The following is a 22,371-nucleotide window of genomic DNA, read 5'->3' as shown; positions in this document are numbered from 1 at the left end:
TCCCATTTGTTTATCATATTAAACATTCTTAATTCTTTTTCTTCCTCGTCCCACAGATGCCACCAAAATTCACTTCCCATTCCTTTCCTTCATAGAGTGGAGAGGGTATGAAATGAAAAGAATTTGGACAACTGCATCAGACATCATCCATCTCAAACATCTTGCCCTTATTGCAAACAATTTTAATACTAAATAATATTACCAATGATAAATACAAAAATACATTTGTTTTTTTTTTAAAATAAATTAATTTTATCAAACAATTTTAATGCTTCGTCTTAGAATGAAGAACAACTTGACGACGTTTCAACTCTAACCCGCAAAACAATGCCCCATGCAATCAGAAGCTAGTTACACGTGCACGATAATCCAGAAAGACTTTACAATGAGAACTTGGGAGGATAGCTTGAAAGGACACTCATACTTTTGTAATTAATTTAAAATTGACCTGAAAAAGGGCAAAAACTCAGCACACATGCTTGGTAGAGTCCATGGCCATCAAGCTTCAACTAAAATGCTGATTCCATAAGGAGAGCACTCCATATACAGGCTAAGTTTGATGCACAAGGGATATCACTGCAGCTGAACAACTCCCTATTCATTCTCACAAACTCAGTTCAAATTCCAAGATTCCTACAGCAATGGGTCCAAGGATTTCCGCCAAGAAACCAAGAAAGTTTATCCATGCTGTCATGAGCCACTCACATCCATCAACCTGCTTGTAAAAAAAAAAAAAAAAAAAACCCTTACATCAGAAATATATACATGCCAGGTTGCATGCCTAACATGCTCATGGTCATGTGATATGCAATCCAAGGCCACTGTGTTGCAAGTGGGGAAAAGGGCTTAAAAAAATGAAGGCTTATATGAGGTTGGACCTGGAAACCTTCACATGAATCAAGATTTGCGTTCATTACAGAAGAAAATATCCAGAGTGTAAGATGGTGAGGAAAATCAGTAGAAGTTAAAAGAAAAGTAGGGAATGGTGAAAACAACAAAAGCTGGTTCAATTAGCGTTTTCAATGTTCTAATAGACGGAACATGATAGTCAAGCAAGAGGGAAATTATGGCACCATGTTGCTTTAGGTGAACCTATAGCAAGGCAAACCTTTTAGCCATCCATGAGTTGAAAGTTGCAGGCCTTGGGACTTGGAAAGATACAATGATATCATTCATCCTTTTATTTCTTTGGTGGTCTATGAGTATTTTCTAGCCTTCTTGTGGAAGGTCAACTCCGCAAAGGCCAATGCCTATCTTTATCTTATAAACATGAAACTTAAGAATCACCTTAATTGATATGGCACTGCTGGAAATGGAATCCTGTCACTTCAAAACAATTCGAAGTAGTGTTTTAAAACTTTATGCTGGAAAGATCATCATGATTCTTGAAGCGTGAAATGCCGGACTCTTCATCATCCTTCCAGTCAATGTCTTCAACATCATCAGCATCAGAATCCATGCCTGAAGCTTCATCTTCACTCTGCACAAAAAACTAAATAATTTACTGCTCATTTTCATGAAATGTCTTCTATTTTATTCCTTTCTTCTTTCCTGGTAAAAGCACAAATACAACCACTAAACATACGAGAATACTAGCCACTAAAAATATCTGGCAACAAAAAACAGAATATCTCACTTTGCTGACCTCTGAAACTTGATCGAACTGGCCATGGCCTTCTGTGCTCCAGGAATCCTTATCCTCTGCATCTTTAGAATCTCCCTGTGGATAGCAAATTTAAGCAACATATGTGAAAAGGTATAAATATTGAAGAAAAATTTTCTAAGATCCATCCAGTAAGCTAAGTATGGTTCAACTGGTACAGATGTAGCAAAATACAACTTTTTAGGGAAGTATGTAATAAAGTTAAATAAGACAACAGCAACTTACTATTTCCATTTTCATTTGCTCTATGGTTCTCTCCAGTTCAGATATGTGCTGACTGAGAGCCTGTGGAAACATTCAACGTATATTTCTTAAATGGAAAGTACAAATAACTGGAAATTACATAAGGAAACAATATCATATAATAAAGCATTATTTATGCAAATGGCAGAATTGAGACAAAAGATGGTGAACCTCATGGCGCTGCATGGCCACTGATCGCTTTAATGCTTTTGCCTTGGTTAGAAGGTTTCTTGGCCTCAGGCTAACAGGTCGTCGATAATTCTTTCCACGATAATAAATAAGGGCATAACCTTTTGGAACTCTTTCTATTGCCACTAGTATCCCACCACTCTCATATTCCAATAATCTTGCTGTGTCTTCAACAAATGCGAGGGTCTTTTGTTTGGAGATTAGCTTCACAAGTTCTCTATGCTTCCAATGTAAATGCATATTCTCAATAACACCATCAAAAACACCACGAACACCTGGGAATCATTATAAACCATCAATTTTTCAATCAACAAATTGAGCACACACTCAATATACTTGAGATAACTCACCAAGAAGCAAGTATGCCTTCATTCTTAAACCAAGCCTGCGAAACATAAACCGCTCCTCATCAGTTATTGTTTCCTGGTCATCAGAAGGACCAGCAGGAATCATGGATGCTTCTATCTTAGCTAATAGTCTCTCTGCTCTTAGCTTTTTGGCTTGGGCCTGTTCATGGATTCAAAACCCAACAAAGGCAAGTATGAAATAATTTTAAACAGTAAATTATGCATTAAACACAGCAAAACTCAACAAAACTAGGCTCTGAGAAAGCACCAATAAAAAATCTAGGTGATTGCATACAGACAACCACCGATTTCCATCCAGCATATAGGATGATGGTTTGCTATTTTTTCAAGCATCAATATTTAATAACACATGTGAAGGATGCCAATATATAATAAGAGTTCTATAGATGAAAACTGCTAAAGCTAACACATGTACCTTTAAAAGAAAGAGAGAATTATTATAAATTTACACCAAAGATGCAGATACTTCAGTACGAGTTTCAGAAAGTCATAGTCACTTTTGTATGAAGCTTGATTGGATAAGAAGTACCCTTCCTAGTAGGGGTAAGGCATTCAAAAGTAAAGGTAAAATTAAATGATTAAAAGTCTTGGAAAAGTAAACCCACAGCATTTCCTTTGAAAAGAGAGGGAATATGTCCAAATAGTATCATGACCCTCACTCAATTATTTCTTCCAAATTTCCAAAAGTAACCCAATGATTACTTGATCAAAGAATTTAAACAGTTCTCCAAAAATGTAAGCTAACAAATAATATGGACAATAAAACATTACCCCAAAATTCAGATTGAAATTCCTGACATAAATATGGCATCCAGCACATTTTTTTTCCCCTTAAAATCTTTTAAAATGATGAATATAAAAATAATACAACATTTTAGTCAAATTTAGTTGTATAACCGTCCATTTGTGTTCATTTAATAAACAGACCATATTCATAACACAACGAATTAGAAAATACTTTTCAAGCATTATATGTTCAGGAAAAAAGGCATACTTACAAGGGCTAGTTTATGCTCAATACGCTTTACTACCCTTGCACTCTTAGCTCTAGAAGCTTCTTCTATCATCTTCTCATGTTCTTCTGCAGATATTTCTCTTCCCCATCGAGCTTGAGCCTCATAAAACTCTGCTAATGTACCTGCAAGAGGCTGTCCGACTCCATCTTCACCAGATGGAATTGCCTCTGCTCCTCCAGTCCGCACTTTCTCTTCAACAACTTGAATATGTTTAGTCAATTCCTCTCTTTCTGACAGAGCAGCAGCAACACTTGTTGGAAGGAAATCCTTTCCACGATATATGACAATGTAATATTTGTTTCTAAGCAGTAACACTCCTCCTGTTAGGTTCTGCAAACCAATATGTTGAGTATGTCCATTGGCAGAATAATCTAACCCCAAATTTTATTTTTTTTTTAAAAAAAAGCACAAACAAAAGAAAAGAAAAATGTCATTTGTCATTACAGGCATTTTCCGTTTTTTGTTTGTTTTCTGAAGGGGACAAGGGTGTCAACTTTAGAGTTCAATTAAATCTAGAATGTGTAGTGGTATTGCTTAATTCTACAAAGCCATCGATTATTGTCTATACTAAGGAATGGAAGTAAATACACTAGAAGGATGAGATATCCCTCAAAGCAAAAGGAAGAAAAAATAGTGGAAAGCAAAAGACAACTCAAACAAAGCACAACAAAACAAGAGAATGCTCTCAAGGAAGGAGAAAATCCCTTATAAAATTTAAAAGAAGAAATATCCCTCCTCTTGGCCAGCTACTGCGCTTCTTGATTTGCTGATCTAGGTCACCATCTAAAGGACCAACCAATGGAAGCCACCCTATCTCCAATTTTTCATCAGGTGGTCAAAACACCAAAATAAGTTACTAAAAATTATCATAGTTGTAAAATTCTGCCTGTCAAAAAAAGAAAGTTGTACAATTGTAATTCACATCGTGCATCACTCTACAACTCTGTATCCTATATTTTATCTTGTACAAAGAATTCCTTTCACACAATAAAGAGGACCATCCTATGGAAGCCACCCTATCCCCGATCTTTCTTCAGGTAGTCAAAACACCAAGTTATTAACTATCATCATAGTTGTGAATTTCTAATTCATATTGTGCATCATTGTACTACTTCTCCGTACCTATATTTCATCGTGTACAAAAAATTCCTTTTACATAATAAAAAATAAATTAAATACAATAATATACACACACAACACTATATTATACTACTATGAATATATAGCAAGAGTGAAGTCTAAAGCAATGCATAACCAATTTTGTGAAAGATAATAAGGATAAAAGAGGTATAGCATCCATCGATTTCATATTATGAAAAAGGTGAAATCCAAGTTTTAGTAAGATCAATTTAACAAAATATGTTACTTTAATAACAAGTTCATCATAAAATCCATAAAACAAGTGACTAATCACTCAATGGGAGAAAACTGCAACAAACCTTTATTTCCTCAGCCATTAACTTATTGTTTGTATTCTGGATTCCTGGTTTGACAGCAATTTTCACAACTATGCTTTTCTCCCAAAGCTTTATAATAGCAGCAGCCAACCCTTGGTGGTTTCTATTTCTCCCTTCATTCAGGATTTCAGGATGGAATTGATGTCAGAAACAAATTTTGTAAACTGAAAAAACACTCATGTAAAGTGAACTTACCAAGAGCAAAATGACAAGGAAGTGATTTCGCTAGCTTCCGTAAATTAGTCATCTCTGCGTTGGTCAGCCGTGGCCGCATTCCTGTTGGAAGAATTCTTAACGGTGTTTTGTAGCCAGGGATACTTTGTGGGAGTAAATCACCATCAACAGGCAATACTCCTGTACCCCACCAATCAACAAAACGAGGACCCAAACCATCTAATAGGCTGTTATATTCAGCTTCCTCTTCTGTCATGTTCTCAGCATGGACTGGATTCCTGACAGGCAAAGAGCCCTTTTCTAAAGTAGGACCACCATTGTTATCATTCCTCATTGCCGGATTGTCAACAGAAGAAACGTCTGGCACAAAAAGAGAATCACCTTCTCCATCAACAGGCTGGGGTTTAGGAGGACCTTCATAGTTGGTTCCCCGAAACACTACCATAACACTTCCTGACCTCCATGTAACTAATCCTCCAGTACGACGCTGCCGATCACAACAGGCAGTTAGCAACATGTTGCCGAGTCATTTTTAGTTATGCTTCTAGATATTTAAAAACTGCAATAGGAGGTAATTAACTGAAATTATAACAACTATACCTGAAAGTTGTGAAATCACAAAACAAAGCAAGTATATAGGATATAACTACCAAGACAGAGATCAGAACAGGAGAAAATACAAAACATTGTATATAGGATATAATAACTAAGCCAGAGACAACCTAAATACTTATTAACAGGAGAAAGAACAAAATATTGTATTTGTTTATAAAGTAAAAATTATAAACACCAGAGGAAGGGCAGCACAGAATGGGTAAAGAGAATATAAGAAAGCAACAGAAAGGAAAACACCAACCAAGAAATTAAAACAGAACAGAGGAAACAAGGTCAAACCACCCCTTGGTTTTGAATAAACTCCAAGATGGAATCTCTCTTGGTGCAGTTGAGTTGAAGTCCAAAGGAATAAGGCCTTGGGTTAGGCCATCTCAGCTTCAGACCAAATAGTCTTCCCTCCAAAAATCCTTCCACTACGACATAAGGGAGCTGTTCTCCACTCTTCTTTTGATCTTTTTTCATGAACCTCATATGCCAACAAGCAAAACTTCATCAATTCTCAAAACATCCACATTACATCAAAGGGTGAGAATGGAAAAGGCCAAAATTTGCTAGCTCTCAGGCCTTGAATAAGAATACCATTGGCTGAGTCTTGGCTTTTATAGAGACAAAACAATTTCTTAAGACAAAACCTCAATGCCTTAACTTGTCAACGATAATTTTTTAACAAGTCGCCTCCCATGCAAAGTGCCTAGAACCACTCCAAAATCCGACCTCCTTCCATCACCAAGCAATAACTTAAGCCCTCCACCTCCTTAGAGCACCAATCATCACCCTGCACCTCAAACATGATCCCCTCTAACCTGGCTTCAGGCGCTTAAAAAATCCATCAAAGGTTCATCAATTCTTAAAATGAGCAAAAACATGCTTGAAGTGCTTGATAAATGGCAGAGCAAAGGCCTGCAAGTTAAATTGAGAGTCACTCAAAGCACATGATGGCGAGTAATAATTACTATTCCTTTTAATTAGTTTATTCCAAATTTGACTAATTAGATTTTTATTTTGCTTTCATGTCAAATAACTAAAGAAAAGTTGTTGGAGCCTTGGAAGTGAAGCAGCCAATCTGTATGAACACATGTCCTATTTGTTCCAGAGAATTAACATTGGAATACAACAAAAAGTGACCTAACATCAAGAGGATATTGGATAAAGTTATTTCAATGAATATATTAATAACCCTTTTTTTAAAATAAAAAAAATTGATAGGTAAGTAAAGATGTATTAAACAAAAGAAAAAACAAGAAGGCATACACGACATACACAAAGCAACCAAAAGGCAAAAAAGACAGCATGAAGGCACAAAAACTAGCAACCGTGCCCTACATAAAGCCTAACCAATCCACAAAGTCTATCAACAACAAGGAACAACCCCCAATTTATACTATAACCCAATCCCAAAAGAGATACAAGAAGGAATGTTTAATTGCTTGGTCCATGATTTCACAATTATCAAAAACTCTTCTATTTCTCTCCCTCCAAGTGGTCTGAAACAAGCACAACAGAGCAACCTTTCAAGCCTTTTTTCTCTACTTTTTGACAAAAGACCCACGCCAGCTCAAAAGAACACCCCTAACTGAAGAGTGCATCACCCACTGTACACCAAAAAGAGTATAAATCAACTGCCACAAAAAGCACAATGAAGGAGATTATGGTCAACCATTTCTTCTTCTTCTTTGCACATGTAACATTTATTAGGAATCTTCCAACTCCTCCTTTTGAGCTAATCCAAAGTCACAATCATGGCCCAAGTTGCTTCCCATTTTAGTAATTGATGAAGCTTCATTCCATAAACATGATTCCTTTAAGAAAATTTGCCAAAAAGTTTACCAAATTTCTCTCTTGTCAATTCTTCCATTAGACCTAATTTAACCATCCATTTCTTTTCCATTCAACCTTATGGGCCTTCATTAAATCTTTTCTCTCAGCCAACTTTTTTTAACAGAAAGCAACCCTAGCCTCATGGCAAGTAGGCAGCTTCATAACCACACCCTGTTTTCCAAGCAACTCAGCCATGACTTCGAAACTAGGATAAGTGCCACATGAAATGATATTTCAGCATCATACATCCATCTCAAAATACAGGACATGATCAGTCTCTTGCCTCCTTTTTGTAAGCATTATGGTTTGACATTTGCTTCACCTTCCCATTCTTTTGGTGTTGCACCACTATCTCCAGAAGGAGAGTGAATATGCATCCATAGGGCGTTTTTGCATTGGCCTTTTTCTTCCTTTTTTTTTTTTTTTGCATTGCTCTTTTGTAGTCAGAATTAGCCTACTATTCCCTCCCAGTCACTTCCACCAGAAAATCAACTTCCACCATGTGTGTATAATAGGTTTAATAGAAAAATGCATGATATGAATTTTAACTCATCAACCAAGAGAGGAACATTGGAGGTTAGACCATCTGATATTGTAAATCACCACTAATTCAAGCAAAAGCTGCAAAACAATGTCATTACCCATTATTGCACAATTCATGTAAAGAAAAAAAAAACACCAACAAATCCACAAACCTCGACTATCTCATGGGCTGTCTTCATATCATGCGCAAGAGCCTCATGAAATTTAAGCCGCACCAACTCTTCCTTCCTCCACTTCTCATGAATCTTCCCCAAAACCGCTTGTGTAATGCCTGCCTTGGGCACATTAATCCTCTCTCTTATTGTCATCCCGAGCCGCCTTAATCTCCTCAGCTCCTCGTCCTCAATTGTCAGCTCCGCCAACGTTGGCGCCCTGACTGCCCTCCTCTTCAATCTCCCATCTCCCTCCTCTTCTTGCCGCTCCTCTCCCCTCTCCCATGGCAAAATCATGTCATCCTCATCCTCATCCTCAATCAACATACTATCGGGTCGCACCCAATCCCGTTGCAACAAATCCCCCAATTTCTCGTCCCCGGTCACTGGCATTGTATCACCACTCTCCACTTCCCCCTCATTCTTATCCTCATCATCCGAACCCAACCCTAGATTCCGCAACCGGAGCACAATCCTCTCTATCGCACTAGTCCCGCTCCGCCCATCGAAATACCGACTCTCCGTCCCATCCCTACCCTTAGAATCAATGCCTTTGTGTTCTGACTCAATCGAAGGATTGGGAGAAGGCCATTTGTTAATCCAAGATTTGGTACTAGAATTAGGATTAGTGTTAGAGCTTTTTCGAGAGTTTTGATGGTCCCAAGGATAAAGGGATCGTTTAGTTTTACGGTTTCTGAGGTTGTTGGAGTCAGTGGTCCGGAGCGAAGAGAAGGGTTTAAGGAGAGATAGGGGGGTTTTAGGGAAGAGGAAGTGGAGAGAGGATGAGTGAGAGGTGAAAGGAAACTCCGTTAATTTTGCAGTTGCGAAGGCCATTTTGGTCTTCGACCTGCTGCTTTTTCTTTCTCAGTCTGAGTGTTTGGATGGATAGAAAATTTCAAAGAACAGAGAGTGAAAGGCTTGGCGGAGATGATAAGATAGATCATAGACGGGTCTCAAGCTGAGATATTTTGCTGCCAAGTGGGAACGTCCGATTTCTGAAGCGGCACGCTCACTCACTCGCTGAGTCGGTGGGGTCCATCTCCATATTCAAATATTAATGCAATCTAATTTTTTTACTTCGAATATTGCTCTTGAATGCAAATAAAAAAAAAATCCCCAAATTTAAGAACATATGCATAATAATCAAATCAGAATTTAATCAAAGATTCAAAGGTCAACAAAGACTCATTTTAAATTAATTTTTTTAAAAAAAAATTATTCATTATTTGAAATAAAATCCACAATCATTCTCTTATTCAGAATAAACACTATAAAATCCATCTGATAATAATTTTAAAAAACATTTTTAATATTTTTAATACTTGAAAATTTTTATATTTCAATTGCTAAAAACACTTCATAAAATCACTATCAAACCCTCTTATAATTAATTTCCACCATCTATATATTTTAAATCACATTATTTTGTACATTAATCACATTTATTTTGATGGTATAGATCATACCATTCATATATTTTAGATTTTATTACTTTATATATTAATCTCATCTATTTTTACCTATCATATCATATCACCCATATATTTTAGGTCCCATTTATTTGTACTTCTCATCTAACGAGCTAGATTTCATTACACTTTCAACCACGAGATTGCATTTTCAGAGCATTAACAACATAACCGACCAAGTAATGTTGGGGCATTACCAGATCTAGAAGAAACAAACCAGGCCAAATATATATCATGAGGTGATGATAAAGGCCATTCCTGCATTTGTTACCAACAACATATTTAAACATTCATATACAATTACATAGCATGCAGGTGACAACAATGAGAACAAATTAGTTGTGGGGGACTGAATTCAATTTTCATCAAGGGGGAAAAAATGAGTAGTAAGGGTTTAAACTTCTTGTGAATGGCTCAGTCATGGGAAGATCTTCTTCTGAGGGAGGGTGGTGAGTTAAAAAATTCCTGACCGAGCTCTGTTATCTTATTGAGCAGCAGCATTTGCTCCGTCTCGAGTTGAACCATGTACTCTTCCTGCGTATCCTGCAGGCTCTCCAGCTCACTTACTACTGCTGAAAGTCCTTCAAGGTTGCCATCCTCGATTTGGGTTTCTAACTTGTTCATCATTTGTTTCATCTGATCAAGTCATTACAAACAAATCGTGTTTAGACAAGGGACTGAATTGAAGGGGAACCCTTAAGAGAAAGAAAAAAAAAGCCATCTGATAGGATGAGGCACAAAACAGAAATTCTAGGACAAGTAAATTAAATCTATGTTGTTGAAGAATGATCTCTAAACTTCATTAAAATGTTGGGTATGCTGTAAGAGCCTCTCAAAAGCTCATAGTTGTATCAGAATAATTGCAGTAAGATATGGCCTATGATGGTATATAGAAGGAATTTCCATGACATGTAACATATTCTCACCTGGCTAGAAACTTGGTGTGCTTTAATTAAGGATGATGGTTCAGATTCAAGACTGGGTCTCCTCTGTATTTCTGGAATTTTTCTTGTAATTTGAACATGAATCTCTCCCCTTTTTACCCCTTGTAGGGGTATCCACTTATCCGCCATCTGGTTTGGAGGTAATCTCTGATATTCTACGACACAATCACCTATACTGGACGTGGGTAGTAAGGCATTGTGGTCTTTTACATGCAATTCCAAGGGGCTACCATCATCAGGGAACTCTAAGGTCTGGTTCCATTGAGGATTCAGAGTTTTGAACATAACCTGCATGGAAATGCATGGCAGAACATGTGAATTATGAAAAAGATCCAACAGAACATGTAAACCATAAGGACAATTGATAAACCATAATCGGGTTACAAATATTTTAAGTTCTATAGCACCCAATTTTGGACATGGGTTGAAAATAATTTTAAAAATTTTAAAAGAAAAAGGTAAAAATCTCCAAACTTAGGCATTTAAAATGCTAAAGCAAATTAGGCTGATCCAAAAATATTGAACCTCATTATCTAACAAGTTGGCTCAGATAACCAATGAGAGCTTTCATATCATATGGTCAAAAGTCATCCAACATGATGACTTCTGTCACTGAAATCACGATTGCGCAACCATCTGGAGATAGGCAGTCTTATAAGATGCTATCATCTGCTGGTAGTTTCTCCATGAGTAACATGTTGCCCTCTGTCCACTAATGATGCTAGATAATCCAGGCTTGGGGTCTAAGGTCGGATAAAACTAGCTCTCAAAAGAGGAAAAATTAAAAGTGAGCGCACAAGAAGTCTGGTAACAATTACCAAGAAACTAAAATTTGTTAAAGGAAAATATCATGAATAAACAAAAGTTAATACTGTTTTAAAAAAGTAATATAGTTTTTGAAATGCATGATGATGGAATAATTGTTGAAGATAAACCTCAAGGGAACTGCAAAGCACATACATTGACTGGGAGGTATTATTATTTTATTCATTAGTGTGGTGTTTCTAACCTTAGTTCTTTTCTTTAGGCTTCCATACTGAACCCTCACGTATGGATCACTTGTTCCTCTGAGATCCGCAGCAATTAGATCTCTTGCTTCTACAAGAACAAGTTCAACCCAACCATTTCCCGAACCTGCATTTGCAACCTGAAATATTCAAGAGCACAAAAGCATATCAAAGTCGGAATTCTTGAGTTTAGCAGATTATTAACTACCTTCACAAACATGCCTGACATTTACAAACACATTAGGAATTATTACTCCCAGGACTTGATCAGGTCCTAGTAAAGCTTGGCCAGACACTCTTTGTATAAAATACTCCTTACTGTCCCAAGTCTGTTCTGGCTTTGCTTCAAGGATTTGAACCCTGAAGAAATGCCAGACCAGGTATTTACTGTTTTAAGAAACGTAGACTTGCTTGGTCCCCCTTTGGTGGAAAAAATTTGAAAAATTCAGTAGTTTGAAAAATTGTGGATCCTTTACGTCTCTATTAAATGAGAATACGTCCATCTAACTAGAATTCTTCTCATAGAAGGAGTTATATTGTGATATTATTAATTCTTTATGGACAAGCTGGCACAGGTCAAGCTGAAGTTTCCAAAGCTTGCCTTTATGTTGGCAAGCTGTGCAGGCTAGGCCTAAATTTGCCACACCTACATATTGGATCCATCATGAAAAATTTTGAAATAGGCCTAAAATGTTTCAGGCATTCCTTCCAGTACTCTTTGTTCTTAATGTTTCAGATTTAATCATTAGCCACATGATTCAATTATGCAAATTGAAACATACACTTGATACTTCATAATCGTCGAGACTTACCACTTCTAATAGGAGCCTTAGTTCTCCTGTATTTACTTTCTCAAGGGGGACCCACACATCCCTTATTGAGCCTTCTACAAGTCCCTCCAAACTTACTCGTGCATTACCAATGTTGTCATCTCCAAATGTTTCTTCATTAAAGCATTTAATCTTAAGATATTCACCACCTCCTATTTCATCAAATTCAAACTTCTGATTCCAGGTAGGACTTGAACAATGTGGGACAGTCCTTGTTCTCTGTGGGACCTGAAAAATGGTTCACAATATTTAACATGGCACATTAAAAAATGGTGGAAACTATATGCTCAATAACAAATTTGGAGTATTGGAGATTCGATGTAATGAAGAAAACAAAGAGACCTACCTTCCCATACTGCAGCTTCACATATGGGTCACACCTTCCAGATTTGTTTGCAATAAGATCTTTTCCTTCCACAACAGTTATATTGATTTTCCTCCCAGTTCCTGAGGCAAAATTTGATGAACCATAGAGTGATTGTTGAGGGCTAACACGGAAATTATTCGAGCTATGTGAACCATCAGTAAACTGCCATTCCTTCACCACAAGTCTCACCATCAACTGCAAATTTGTTACAAACAAAAAAATATACGTCATCATTGAAACCATCATCCTTTGGGATGCTACTTTAGCATTTATATACACACTAAATAAAATTGAAAGAAAAGGATTTGCAAGCCTTGTTTTACATTCACTTTCTGAAGCCAAATACTGCTCAAATGTCAGTCAGGAATGTGGAAAGAGTTTTCAGAAGAGTCTACGAACTTAGATGTCATTAGGTCAAAGAACCAGCACAGGAATAACTATTTCATGCATTTGCTATTAAATCTTGTAATCATAAAAAAGAAAAAGAAAAAAAAAAAAAAAAAACTAGGTGAAGATGACACAAAGTCCAAGCTCTATTGCCATAAGCACCAAACAAAGACGACACTCTCCAGGATGACTAATAAGACTGCAGTCCCCGTCTCAATTGCCCAGAACTAATGCTAGAAACAGGTGAACATTTCAGTTCGATAACAGAGTTCAGAAAAACAGATAAAAATTCCACTCACAATTGTGCATTGCTGCAAAATCAAGTTGAATGTTTTATCTAAAGTCGGGACAAATTATTTTACATTGAGGGTAATAGATTGCTCCCTTCTGATTGAAAACTATTGATATATATGTCATCTGTCAACAGACAAATTTTACAATATTCATCAGTATCTTAAAAAGATTCCTGTCTTTTATTTTGAATGTCAATCTAAACTTGTTGATCCAGTTTCAACTCAGATACCCCAGCCCTCCAAAAGGTTCATGAGGAACTTCTGATTTCTAACAAAATGCTATAGCTGGTACTGTGAAGAAATTAAAAAGCACTATATAAAGTGTGGAAACAATACTTCCATTCATGGATAAAATATAAAACACAACAGGATATGCACATTTTACCTCTCCTGAATTAGCACCCTCGAATGGGACAACCATTTCAACTTCTTTTCCACAGAACTCGGCATGCTTGGCTATTACACTGGATTCAGATCCTATTGCCCAAAATGCTGTGGAATCATCGGCAACATATTTCATCTGTTCATGGGCCAGGGGAATTGAAATCAGCTAATTCTATATGGGATAATACAATACAACATAGAAAACCAAAAACATTCATTAAAAGGGTGTTTGGATGAAATTTTTAATTCATTATGAAAATGCATTATTTTGTATCAGTTGATTTATGATGTGCTTTCCTCTGCTTATGAAAATTATTATACTTAGTTTTATGTGTTGAACTAAATTTGTGCACAGGTTTCAATTTATGGAACAAAAATGTTAAGCATGTACGAAACACTGAAAAATATTGTAATGCCCCAGTTTGTGTTTAATCACATGGTCTACAAACACATTTTAGCCAGATAACACCAATGATTACACATTTATAAGCCATAGTCCATATTTTTAAAATTTGGAGACAAAATCAGCATCATCTATGGGAATACCTTAATTTCACAACTTGCTAGGTAGTCATACTTCACATTGCTTGGTGTACTTTCATAAAGCTGGAATCGGAGAGTTCCCGTGTCCTCATGTAAAATCATATTAAATAATGAATCCCATCGGGGGCTGGAGCCAACTCTCACATCAGTTCTCCTGGTCAGCTCTCCAAGTTCAACCTCAACAAAGGTCTGCAAATATTTATCATCAAGGTGCTCTTCTGAAATACCATCTATACTGCAGCTTTGTTGCCTTCTAAGAGGACTTCCTTTCAGGCTACTCCTAGAAAGTTTACTTGCTGAGATGACTGTAACATAAATAACACCACCAACTGCCTTTTTCCTTAAATCTACTGCTGGCAGAGAGTAACAACGGCGGCGAGGTTCAACCATTGTCCTAACTAGGGTATCAGTAAAAAGTTTAACCTGTGTGGTAAAAAAAAAAATAACCCGCACAAATCATTAGCTTCCTTCATAAAGTAAACCCAGATGTGTAAAAACAATCTTATAAAAAGAAACTCAGAAGCTTTGTTTTAGGGGTAAAATCAGGGAATGAGAGCCAGCACTATTGAATAAGGCAAATATTAGTATGATGGTGATGATGGCTTACTACTATTATTAGACTAATATGACATATGAGACAAAATGAGGATATCAGTGAGTCTTCTCTGTTGCAAAATTGCTGTCTATCTGTTTCTCATGCTTTATATGTGAGAAACTGGGAACTTTGCAGAAACACTTGGTGGAATCAATTTTCTGAGATCCTTGTTTAGCCTGCCTGTATCTCTATTATAGTTTGAACCAGAACTAGAGACTAAAAGTGTAATGCTGACATGATTAACTTTATATATAGTGAATAGACACACCAGCCAAGAAGAAACACCGGGAAGTTCTGTTGCAGGTAGTGATTGGCTGCCACCACTTCCAAATGCAACGCCAATTCTCACTTCAGGAGGTGATATGAATGAGTATAGAAATGCTCTTCCATCCAGAATTGGCATCAAGAGGAGCTGCAAAATGTATATCACAAAATAGTTAAAAATACACATATATACTGTGATAATTACTATTAGAAACCTAATATACATGAACGATACATTGTAGTTAGCACCTTTTGGTACAGCAAGACCATCTAGAACTGAGAGACAGCAGGTACAATCATGTATAACTTCATAGGCGAAAACCATAGTCATAGGCAAACCTAGAATCCATCTCATTGAGTTGCCAGACTAAGGAGGAGGCAAGTGAAACTACTAGAGTACAAGGCCAGTGGCGTCCTCGACATTTTAGGGCACAAAACACAATCATATAATAAGAAGGAAAAATCTGTGTAATAGCTTTTCAATATCCACTTCAAAGATCTTTCATCGAGAATAAAGCAAAGATTTTTGGAAATCCTAAATAGTGAAAACAGTGAACAATGATGCTCATTTAATAAACTGAGAAAGAAATAAAAAAAATTACAATTGTAATCTCATCAATAGAATCCTTCTTTTACTAGAAATTATGATCAATAGAAACCTTCTTTTACAAGAATTATGTAAACCTATATTACTTTACAGCAGTCTTCATTGAAAAAGTGTAACTTTCTTAGGCAACCCACCAACTGTTAGGCAAAAGCCTCCAAGGTTGACCCTTCTACATAATCCTTGAGCCTCAGCTCACGAAGCAAGGTGCAGGCATTAAGTGCTAAGTAATATGTGATTGGGGACACTGACACTGATGTTATTAGAGAGCTCAAAAAAATGCAAATGTAAAACAGGTTTTAAAGCATGGAATGATGTATAAAGTTCATATCTACCACAGTATCCAATACACCAAAAAGCACAAAAATAAATAAATAAAGGAAGAAGAAGAAGAAGAAGAAGAAGAAGAAGAGAGAGAGAAGATGAGAGAAAATTACAAAATGAAGACAAAAAAAGGTAAATATAAAACTATTTTCCCCTAGTACAGCATAATATAATGAGAAAATTTAAGAGGACAAACAGAAACTGAAGTGTTGCCATTGAGCAACTAATGAACAAACCTCGTATTGCCAGCAATAAATATAAGTCCAAAATGGTTGTCACCATGTTGATAACCTTATTTCAACCTACTGGTAAATAAACTATACTATAAACCTGATATGTGTATGACTGTCACAATTAGAATGTCATATTCAATGTTGGGCAGAGCTCAAAAGCTGTCATTTCATTTTCAGCAGCAAAACAATATCACAATCCCATAAGAAACAGTTTGATTGGACAAAAATGTAGGTTGGGTGTTGTTAAGCTACCAATTTGACCTAAAAGCTTTAGCTATTAGGCAATGGACCAACAATGCATATCAAGCTTATTTGGTGTAATAGGTGTCAAAAAGAAAATATGAACCAAAAAGTCAAAATATATTTTAACTGCTAATAATCACTAGATTTCGTATATTTTATCTGTAATAAGAAAAGATAGATTGAAAAATGAATAGAGAAATTAAATGGAAGAGACATGCTCACAGGTGGAACCATAGAATCAAAATGAATGATTACTTTTTCATTGTTGGACAACCAATTATCCTAAAAACTTAAGCTATTAAGATTTAGGGTCACAATGGAGGCACAAACTGCATTAGGGCAAATAAATCACATTTTTTTAATCATGATAATTAGATAAATAATTTGATGAGGGGAGAACTTGAATTCAAGACCAAGCTTTAATACCATGTTAGACAATCAATTTTCCCAAAAGCTTAAACTATTAGAATCTAAGCTCATAATGTATGTCGTGCTCCAATGTTCAAATTATATTAGATTTGACCTGACTTTTGGAAAAGGAAAATAGAGAAGTAAATGGAAGAGATGTTGCTTTACGTACATCACCCTTGATGTGGAGGCTATTTATAACAATCCGAGCAGTACCAAGCAGTGGCTTGGCTAATTTAGCAAGCAACATGATACTTAAGTCGGTGGTGTCCCAGTCAAAACCCAAGCGCATGATTTTCTGTTGAAGTACCCAAAAAAAAATGCTTAGCAAAAAAGTGTATGTATTTAATTAGTATAATTCACTATTTTAAGACCAAATAAACTACTACAATGAAAAACTAGAGTATCTTGAAGAACTAAAGCAGACAACTCATATCAAACGATGAATGTGTGCCACATTGAAAGGACGCTCATAGTTTTGCCTCTTCACTGCTTTTTCAGGCACCTTGTATTTGCATTGGAATGAAACACAGGATTTGTATCTATAGATAGATAATGTTCCAGCTCTTTTAAGTTTGAATCCTCAGAAACCTTAATTATGGATCAAGCACCAAAACTGGTGCTTGTATTCTGGTCCCATAAGTAATGATAATACATACATACACCATATGTGTTCAAAATAAATTTACATCTTAAGATGACAGTTTCATCACAAAGGTCTCTAATAATACTAAGCACAAGCCACAAGTTTTTCCTAGTTTTTTACATTCAAGTGAATATTATTTTTATATCAGCAAGTCACTCTATATTTTCATGTCTAAGATTTTTCCTTCACCTTTTTCTCAATTTTCATTTGCTTGTTTTGAATGCCTGTACAAAAATAATCAAAGATTAAAAAAAAAAAAAACTATAATATTAAGATAAGGTGCTGAAATTTCCCAAAATTATTAACCAACCAAAATCTTGATAATCAATGCTTTATCAGTAAATGTTTGTAATAGTATTAAAAGCAGAATCACAATAACCTAAGAAATTAATTACATGAAAACAAAGCTGTCCAAACTAAAGCTAGTAGAACTTCGATTTGTTATCTCCTCTCTTTTTTCCAAACCAGTTGGCCTTGGAAACAAAACTTTGAACATGTGCTAAAAATATTTTCTTTAATGTGAAGAATTTCAACCTTACCACACCTGGACTGATTTAGTCTGTAAACAAGTTGGCACTGAAGCCTATCATGTTGAATCGAGTTAAAAGAAGCAAGTTGAGCATCTAACTTGGAACATGTTTCATGAGAAAATTATGGGAAAAAAAATCATGAGAACATAACAAAGCAACTAGCCAGAGGTTTATTTACACAATGTTCAATCTGAGAAACAATATCTCTACTCACTTCCATGTCGATATATAAACTGAAAAATTGAAATTACAAAGTTGCAGAAGCAGGCAAGTGGGAAAACCTAGTACCATCCTTTTATTGATGTGAATATCTAGGGCACCAGTACCCATACAAAATCTCAAGGGAAAGAGAATCATTTATTTCCATTGAATGGATATGTGGAAATTTCTATTAATGATGCTGTGTTCTTTTCAGCAGAAAGTAAAATTACAAAACAAATCCCAAGATCAATGACATTATGGTTTTTGACCTGTGTAGTAGACAGTGGTGAATATGTAACAGATAATGAATCCTAGTTTTCAAGAATATGTGTAGCATAAGGCTTCAAAGAGAGTCACTATTAATCAATCAGGGGCAACTTTTGCCTCGTATATATATTAATACAATGGTCAAATTATCCCTACAAAAGACTATTCCAACAATAACTATCAAGTTGATGCATCAAAACCACACATTCCCAATCAATATATGGTTTTTGCAAAGGGAATACCTGTTGGATTCTCAATTCTTGTTCTATCATTCTTACATAGGTTATATAAAATACTGATAAGCACCTAAGTATCATGATTTGTGTCTATGACTCTGTGTACAGTAATTTACAATTCCTCTGGATCTTGATGTTTAGATATGAAACCTATTACTTTCCCACATTACATAAGTCCCACCAGCTCAGACTACCAAAGCATATTGAATTAAATAAGAAACAAACATGTAGTACAAAAATCATATTAGACAATTAACTTGGAAAAAGAATAAGTTTGATTGATTAAAATTTTTCAGAAAAAGTAAAATATTCCTTCCAACAAGAACCCACAGAATCCATTAAAAAGAAAAAAACAAATGTATTGGGCATGATGTTTAAAGTAAAGTTTTCAAAAATAAAACAAAAACCAAACCTGATCACCTGTAGCAGACCACTGAGTCCCATGGAGGCCCAAAACAGGTGGGCTTGAACCTAGCGAAAACCCCTGTAGTTCGATTTTTTCCTAGAAGGATAGTTTTTTTCTCAGTGAATATCCATGCATATTTTTAGCATCATATATAAGTTCTTAAAAAGGAAATAGAACCCTCACAATGAGCCCTGATTTTCGGTGCTTTAAGCGTTTCTGCATGAAAAGTCATTACAATAATAAATCAGTACACAAATCACAGAAAATACATATGTACAACCAGAAAAGGAGAAAATTATCAACACAGAAGGTGGTAGAGAGAACAGACATACTATCTTCCTAATATTAACCATCTTAAGCAGTGTGGTCCCAAACAATCATTAGTTCATATTAAGGACCAAAAGGATACAGAATAATAAGCATTAGTGAATATATTTTATTCCAGATTCATACCTATGGAAAAATTTGTCAATGAGGGGAGCACTACACTCTATAAACACTTGATGACTCAGGGATCTTAGTGGATCCTACAAAAAGTGATCCTACCACATATTGAATACACATGTGTATACATCTTTATATTTTTGTCTCTCAATAAATCCAACCTTGATGTAAAATCCAATCTGATTATCTGGATCCACTAACAATTTTTATCCAGAGAATGTGTATGAAATATAAAAGATTAAATCATTCTGATATATTTCATTGACAGACAGTCCTTACAGGAAAAAAAATAATCTAAACAAAACTTTAAGTTTGAGATGAGCATAACATGAATTTGAGAATGACTTCAAAAGAGTCGATTTAACATATATTATGCGAAAAGTGTAAGTAACTCTGACAAGGAAATGGAGTTTGTGCGAGAAACAGCAACACACTGAAACTAAACTAGCTATCAATTGATGAAGATACAATACTGACCTCAACAATAGATGAGAACCTTAATGAAAGCTTTGGGTTCAAGTAGTTGGGCCAAATTTCCATCAACAGTTTGTTCAGCCATTCACAGTGCTCTATTGGTGTTATCGGCTGTATACATTTATAGATAGTAAATCAACTCAAAGAAGCTCAAATTTCATAAAAAGAGAGGAAAAAGTAAAGAGAGAGGTACCGATTTGTTTACTATGACTTGCTTCCATTTTTTATTCAAGTCCTCCACAAGGATTCGTCTTTTATAACTTCCATACTGCAGATTAAAAAATGCTTGATCATACAAGAGTTTTATGACATTCAAGTTTTCCAAGTAATTTAAAAAATTCAACATTAGGGGTGTGGGAAAACCCAAATAGAAAACAAATGCAGTGAGAAGGATAGTTGGTTGGTCAGCTTTCAATCGAGTCTATCAGAGAAAACCGAACTTCCACTATGCAAGGATTGCAAAATTCTAGTAGACATGTAGTTTCATCAACCAACTGGAGAAAGACCCAATTCAATCCAACTTAAAAACCACTTTACAAAAGCTTCACCTGAAATACAAAAACAGTTTTGGCATGGCAAAACAGGGGGATACCACTATTTTTGGCACTGAAAGTGTTAAAGGCACTACAGTTCCATAGCTTTCCCTTTTGATAAGCAAGCAATAATATATTAAAGGTGTCAATCAAAAAGAGGCACTCAGATAGTACACAGAAAGTATACATCTAAGAAGCAAAAAGAAACAACCAATGATCACAATCCAATCTAATGCTTAGTAGTTAGTACACAAGCTCAAATTGGAAAAGCTATGGTACTGTAGGGGGACCTCCACAAACAGAAATAATTAGAAATCATAAAATAAGAGACACAGAAGTTACAGAAGTATAATTATTATAATCAGAGTGATTGTCAAAAAGAATGATTCCTCAAGTTTTTTAGACATGGATAGATTCCCTAATTTTACAATAATCAATAGCTAATAAAGGAGGAGTTTATGTACATTCCTCCACTTTCAAGAGTTTGGTGTTAGGGCATATGAGGAAAATTTGAAAATCTTGAAACAAAATAATAAATCAAAAGAAAGAAAGAAAGAAAGAAAGACAGGGTACTGAACCAAGGCACCAGATTCAAAATATAGGAAAGAAGATGGAATAGAAGACTAGTGAACCCAACAGTTTCAAGTCCGTCTCCATAAATTATAATTATCCATAAATCTTTTTAGAAGTAAAATAGAAAATAAATTTTTAGGATGAGAGAGAACTGAAGAAACAAGTGCACAAAAAATGGATTAGGAAACCAAAATAACTTTATAACAGAACTCCATCTCCTAAGAAACCAAACAATCGAACAGAGATATCGAAACCAAATATTAGATAAACCCATGAAATCTGTCCCATAAATTCACAAAAATTGGGTACCCAGTAATATAAAGAAACCAGATAAATAAAGAAATGAAGCAAAATTAGGATTGAAAAAACAAAAATTCAAAAATCATTCCCAACAACCAAACACCAATAATTTAAACCAGAAACCAGATTTACCCACCCAAATGTCTCCCCACAGTTCAAATCTTGCACATCTAATGCCCCAAAACGAAAATTAAACAAGTAATTGAACAAAAGAAAACACGAAACCAACAAGGAAACAGACCTGAATTGTAGCCCATACAGCCACCACAAGTGGAACCCAGTTGGAGAGGGAAAAAATCCATCTCTCTACAGCCCAGACAACCAAAACCACCGGAATCAAAAAAGGAAGAAGTGGGTTGTCCACCAACAGCTGGTTCAAGAATTCTATAGCCTCACTCACATTGAAAACTCTCCTCCTTCTTCCGACCATTTCAAGAACTCGAAAATACAACCTGAGCTACTCGTCCATGGGCCAGAATTCCCAGAAAAAAAATATGGAGTTCTCGCCTGACAATGTGAAGAGGAGAATTTTCAGAAATTGAGCACTTGATGAGACACAGAGAAAGCTGAAAAGTCCGCAGTCAGCAGAAAAGACCAAGAAATATAGTTATCTCCTATGATGGTTATT

The 22,371-nt window shown here is 35.7% G+C and overlaps 2 protein-coding genes across 4 annotated transcripts; both read right to left on the bottom strand.

Annotated features, from left to right (window-relative positions):
- Positions 1–284: 284 nt before the first annotated feature.
- LOC104882345 (CRM-domain containing factor CFM3, chloroplastic/mitochondrial) lies at positions 285–9,217 on the bottom strand. Of its 2 annotated transcripts, none has more exons than XM_010665301.3 (10): positions 8,239–9,217; positions 5,132–5,597; positions 4,919–5,049; positions 3,462–3,809; positions 2,446–2,602; positions 2,078–2,370; positions 1,889–1,948; positions 1,637–1,720; positions 1,288–1,480; positions 285–715 (listed from the first exon to the last, which is right to left on the bottom strand). In XM_010665301.3, the coding sequence occupies exons 1-9, from the start codon at positions 9,070–9,072 to the stop codon at positions 1,352–1,354; spliced, it is 2,502 nt and encodes an 833-aa protein (XP_010663603.1). In that variant the 5' UTR covers positions 9,073–9,217; the 3' UTR covers positions 285–715; positions 1,288–1,351. The 2 variants fall into 2 exon arrangements, with proteins under 2 accessions (XP_010663603.1, XP_010663604.1); XM_010665302.3 differs by having other exon boundaries at positions 1,646–1,720.
- A 693-nt stretch (positions 9,218–9,910) lies between these two features.
- On the bottom strand, positions 9,911–22,371 carry LOC100262742 (synaptotagmin-5). 2 transcript variants are annotated; one of them, XM_010665303.3, is made up of 14 exons: positions 21,985–22,371; positions 20,531–20,605; positions 20,341–20,448; positions 19,603–19,635; positions 19,426–19,515; positions 17,306–17,431; positions 15,326–15,469; positions 14,466–14,885; positions 13,921–14,055; positions 12,835–13,050; positions 12,471–12,716; positions 11,661–11,798; positions 10,634–10,939; positions 9,911–10,343 (listed from the first exon to the last, which is right to left on the bottom strand). In XM_010665303.3, exons 1-14 carry the CDS (start codon positions 22,171–22,173, stop codon positions 10,122–10,124), a joined length of 2,448 nt encoding a protein of 815 aa, XP_010663605.1. In that variant the 5' UTR covers positions 22,174–22,371; the 3' UTR covers positions 9,911–10,121. The 2 variants fall into 2 exon arrangements, with proteins under 2 accessions (XP_010663605.1, XP_010663606.1); XM_010665304.3 differs by lacking the exons at positions 20,531–20,605; positions 21,985–22,371 and having other exon boundaries at positions 19,434–19,515; positions 20,341–20,422.

The sequence above is a fragment of the Vitis vinifera genome, chromosome 17 (assembly GCF_030704535.1).
Source record: "Vitis vinifera cultivar Pinot Noir 40024 chromosome 17, ASM3070453v1".
Classification (NCBI taxonomy): domain Eukaryota; kingdom Viridiplantae; phylum Streptophyta; class Magnoliopsida; order Vitales; family Vitaceae; genus Vitis; species Vitis vinifera.
This window is presented reverse-complemented; position numbering and strand designations above follow the sequence as displayed.